Source organism: Pan paniscus, chromosome 9 (assembly GCF_029289425.2).
Source record: "Pan paniscus chromosome 9, NHGRI_mPanPan1-v2.0_pri, whole genome shotgun sequence".
In the NCBI taxonomy this organism is placed as follows: domain Eukaryota; kingdom Metazoa; phylum Chordata; class Mammalia; order Primates; family Hominidae; genus Pan; species Pan paniscus.
This window is the reverse complement of record NC_073258.2, coordinates 57,701,316-57,706,552: the sequence shown is the minus strand read 5'-3', so window position 1 is coordinate 57,706,552 and position 5,237 is coordinate 57,701,316. Positions and strand designations below refer to the sequence as shown.

The 5,237-nt window shown below is 37.2% G+C and overlaps 1 protein-coding gene across 1 annotated transcript; it reads left to right on the top strand.

Moving 5' to 3' along the window:
- The first annotated feature begins 932 nt into the window (after positions 1 to 932).
- LOC100973095 (olfactory receptor 5M11) lies at positions 933 to 1,850 on the top strand. The gene is given in 1 exon segment (XM_008978266.3): positions 933 to 1,850. A coding segment is annotated over 1 exon segment (918 nt).
- The last annotated feature ends 3,387 nt before the right edge of the window (positions 1,851 to 5,237 follow it).

Here is a 5,237-nt window from a genome sequence, read left to right as displayed (position 1 = left end):
GGCATATGTTTATCGAGCCATTCTGACTGTGCATTTTGAGCTATGATCTTGGAACACTTGCATTAGAATCCTACAGATAATCATTAGAGATGAAGATTCCAGTACCCCACATAAGAATTTCTGCAAAAACCTGTGATATGGGCTAATAAACAAGCTTCCCAAGAATTGCTTCTACACTAAGTTTCAATAATCACTTAATTCTCCTAAGAACATGACATCACGCAAGGCTACATGGAGATAAATCTGTGAGTAAAAATTGCAAGTCATTCATTCTTACATGCTCTCCTTTTTGCATTTTAAGAAAATTTAGTATAAAAATGTGTTGAGAAGTATAATTAAAAAATGAACTTCACTTTGTCCCTGCTCTCAACACCATTATGTGATGAGAAAGCATATACTTTATAATGATACAATGGGGGCTAAATAATAAATTAGAGAAATATAGAATACTCTGGAAATAAAGAAGAGATAATTCAGTGACACGTATTAGGAGAAATGGATGAGAAATGCTTCACAAAGAAGTGGCCTTTAAAGTGGGTCATGTAGCATGAATAGAATTAGGTTTAAAAAAGTACAGGAAGATAGAAGAGATGTAGCTCAGTCATATAGATAGATAGATAGATAGATAGATAGATAGATAGATAGATAGATAGATACAGGTGTAGGTATAGATATATCTATAGGTGTAGAGAAAGAATATATTAGTAATGTAATGCCTAGGCAAATGATATAATGACATTGTAGACTTACAAAATTATAGTAAGTCTACCATAATTACCAAAACCAAAGTTTATGGTAGTACCCAGAAATAGATAACTTTCGATGATATATGAAGATGTGGAGAAAAACTAATTCAAATGAACATTAACATGGTATGTGCATTTGTTTATATTGGCTTTATTTCCATAGCTTGAAGAGCAAACTGTCAGGAAATGTCCAACACAAATGGCAGTGCAATCACAGAATTCATTTTACTTGGGCTCACAGATTGCCTGGAACTCCAGCCTCTGCATTTTGTGCTGTTTCTGGTTGTTTACCTCGTCACCCTGCTAGGCAACCTGGGCATGATAATGTTAATGAGACTGGACTCTCGCCTTCACACGCCCATGTACTTCTTCCTCACTAACTTAGCCTTTGTGGATTTGTGCTATACATCAAATGCAACCCCGCAGATGTTGACTAATATCGTATCTGAGAAGACCATTTCCTTTGCTGGTTGCTTTACACAGTGCTACATTTTCATTGCCCTTCTACTCACTGAGTTTTACATGCTGGCAGCAATGGCCTATGACCGCTATGTGGCCATATGTGACCCTCTGCGCTACAGTGTGAAAACGTCCAGGAGAGTTTGCATCTGATTGGCCACATTTCCCTATGTCTATGGCTTCTCAGATGGACTCTTCCAGGCCATCCTGACCTTCCGCCTGACCTTCTGTAGATCCAATGTCATCAACCACTTCTACTGTGCTGACCCGCTGCTCATTAAGCTTTCTTGTTCTGATACTTATGTCAAAGAGCATGCCATGTTCATATCTGCTGGCTTCAACCTCTCCAGCTCCCTCACCATCGTCTTGGTGTCCTATGCCTTCATTCTTGCTGCCATCCTCCGGATCAAATCAGCAGAGGGAAGGCACAAGGCATTCTCCACCTGTGGTTCCCATATGATGGCTGTCACCCTGTTTTATGGGACTCTCTTTTGAATGTATATAAGATCACCAACAGATAAGACTGTTGAGGAATCTAAAATAATAGCTGTCTTTTACACCTTTGTGAGTCCGGTACTTAATCCATTGATCTACAGTCTGAGGAATAAAGATGTGAAGCAGGCCTTGAAGAATGTCCTGAGATGAAATATTGTCATGACCATGGTGATGCCTTTGTTTCCTAATAAACATTAAATCGAAATCTTTGGCTCACATGTCCTAGCGTTCTGATGGTGAGTTTTAATATTCTCTGTGAGTCTATGTTGAGTTTCTCAGCTAAAAAGCTCATGCTGGGTAAAAATGAGATTTTTCTAGGCTTTGCTCCTCCACATATATTCCATGAATCAGCAGCATGAGCTCTTCCTTGGAGGTTGTTACAAGTACAGAATCAAAGTCTGCACCTCAGGTGCACTGTATTTAAATATGTGTTTTATCCAAACTCCTAGGTGATTGATAAGCACACTGAATTTTGAGGAGCACTGCTGTGGGTGAAACGTGGCATGCCCTGGAACACTGTTGTGCTCTTTTTGTTTACAATGGCAAACAAAATAAATGTGCTCCCAGCCCAATTTCTTGAATGTATTCTATTCTTATTCTCGCCTGCTGCTTCAGCAGAGATGTCTTTAAGAAACCCATTCTTCTGCACTCTAAGAAATCCATTCTTCTGTACTCCTTTCCTGACTTGCTGTGGTAGACCAGAAACTAGGGGCCATGGTGATGGCTTCTGGTTTTTATAAGTGCTCTTACATAGTGAAGAGTGGCAATGGAAAAAGAGGGGAAGAGAATGATTGTACTTTTCTTAAACTTGAGTTTATGGATCCAGCTCTCTGAGTTACATAAATCCACCTTCCCATTCTGAGCCTCCAGTGTATGGAGGTCACTTTCTGTTTCGCCTGATTTTGAAAAATTTAAGCAGGCTGATCTGAGAATAAGGACTAAAATTAAAATGGGAAATGAAAGAACCGAGTAAACAATAGGTCATACGATAGAGTATCCACCTTGCTTTGAATATTCCTTCTATTTGTAATTATGTTTAGGTAAGCAATGTTAATTTTTTGTTTTCCTTAGCACCGGCCTGTTTATATGTGTCCAAGGAAGTAAGGATTTCTTCCACAGGAAGAGAAGACATTGCTCTGGCATCTTCAAGAAACTTTAGAAAGTAGAAAGAATTCCTCTTTAGACATTATGCTAAAATGAATTATTTAAGGAACAAGTAAAAAATATATTTTTTTTAAGATAGAGTTTCACTCTGTTGCCCAGGTTGGAGAACAGTGGCATGATCATATTAATAACTCCCTCCAACTCCTAGGCTCAAGTGACCCTCCCGCCTGAGCCTCCCTAGTAGCTGGGACCACAGGTGTGTGCTACCACACTCGGCTAATTTTTAAATTTTTTTGTAGATCTGATATCTGTCTATATTGCCCAGGCAGGTCTTAAACTCCTGGGCTCAAGTGGCTCTCCTGCCTCAGCCTCCCAAAGTGCTGGAATTATAGGCATAAATTACTGTGCCTGGTCAAGATTCTTCTACTCTCCAAACTTTCTACTTATTGCCTCAAAATACTAAATATTTTCTAAATATCTTTATTGGAAGGCAAATTCTGCCATTACGCCATTAGAAAATAAAAAGATAAAATATTTTGTGTATATATTAAGTTGTACATTAAGTAACTGTATTTATAAGGCTTCTGCATTTTGTTCCTGTTGTTGTTTGGGTTTGTTGTTAGTTTTACAAGGAAAAAAGAGCCCCAAGCTATCTAAGTCAACAACGGCAATTTATGACAAATATATGGTTATATTTCACAGCTTCTAAAGACAAGAGTACAGCTGAATCTCGGTAATCAACCAAAATGCTGAACTCTAAGGCCAAGAGAAACCGTATGTCTCATTGTATATTTCATATCCATTTGTTACTAGGATACATAATAATTGAGCTTAATTATGACCCTTGCATCCAGCAACCCTGCTCATTTGTCTTAATTAGAGTAGAATTTTTGTTTGTTTCTTCTATAAATTCTCTAAAATTTACTTCATTTCATCTGCAAATTAACAGATTTTATTCCTTTCCAATATTTATGAGTTTTATTTATTTTTCCTTCATCATTGCATTGACTTAGACTGATATTATAATGTCAAATAGAGGTAGTGAAAACAAATATCAAGGCCTTGTTCCTCATTTCATTTGTGTTTTGTTTCTTTGTTTGTTTTGAGACAGAGCCTTGCTCTTGTCGCCCAGGTTGGAGTGCAATGGCACAATCTTGGCTCACTGCAACCTCTGTCTCCCGGGTTCAAGTGATTCTCCTTCTTCAGCCTCCTGGGTAGCTGGGATTACAGGCACCCACCACCATGCCTGACTAATTTTTGTATTTTTAATAGAGATGGGTTTTCGCCATGTTGGTCAGGCTGGTCTCGAACTCCTGACCTCATGATCCACCCGCCTCAGCCTCCCAAAGTTCTGGGATTATAGGCGTGAGCCACCATACCCAGCCTTGCTCCTTATTTTAGGGGGAACATATTTAATGTATCATCAGGTTGTATATCATTAGTTTGATTTTTTTTGTGGCATTATTAAGATTCCATTTAAAAATTTGACATATTTATTCACGCATCTGTTGTTAGAAGTTGGATTGTTTTATTAAGTATCAAATTATCTTAAGTTTCAGGCTTAATGACAGTGTAATTTCAGGGGCATAAGGAAGATTTTCCCACTCATCCAACATAGACTTATACTGAGAGAGATGTAATTACAATTAACAACCATGTATTTCTAATTTCACACGTGCGGGATGCTTTGTTCTCTTTTTCTCATCTGATCAAGGCACCATGGCTCCAACATCCTCATCTATGGGATATCTTGCTGACTTTTGTAGGTAGAAGTAAGCATTTTCGGCATTGTGTCCATAATCTACTTTTTAATTAGAAATTTTACTTAATTTCACACTATATTCATTTCTGTGGCCAAAAAAATCAAATAAAATTGTGAATTGGGGTGGTGGCTGAAGGATAGTAATAATATGTTTAGGCAATTTGGGTAAATCATGGAGTATTTTTTCTTTAATGAAGAAATATGCTATTCTGCTTCATCCATTTATTGCAATTCCAAAAAGCAAACTAAGTATAGTCAGATTATTTGGATTTTATGAGAATTTCATAATATTATAATTATTGCGAAATTTATTAATTTTAAAAAATCACGTGAACCAAAACTAAACACTTGTGGATATAATCAAGATTCTTGTTTTCAATATATTTACTCAAAAAACATTTATGGATAACAGCATGTTCCAGGCAGTGTACTGAGTGTTGTGTATACAGTGAATATAAAATACAGTTTCTTCTTCTCTTGGATAACAGGCTGGAGGGGAAGATATATCTTAAACAAACAAAATAAACTGCACTTAAAATTAAGATTGTGACAAGTGTCATAAATAAGTAGAATAAGGCAACAGGAGAGAGAACAATTATGATGGTGCGCAGATTTTACTGTAGGTAGAAGATGTCTTCTCTTAGGGTTGATATTTAAGCTGGCATCCTAGA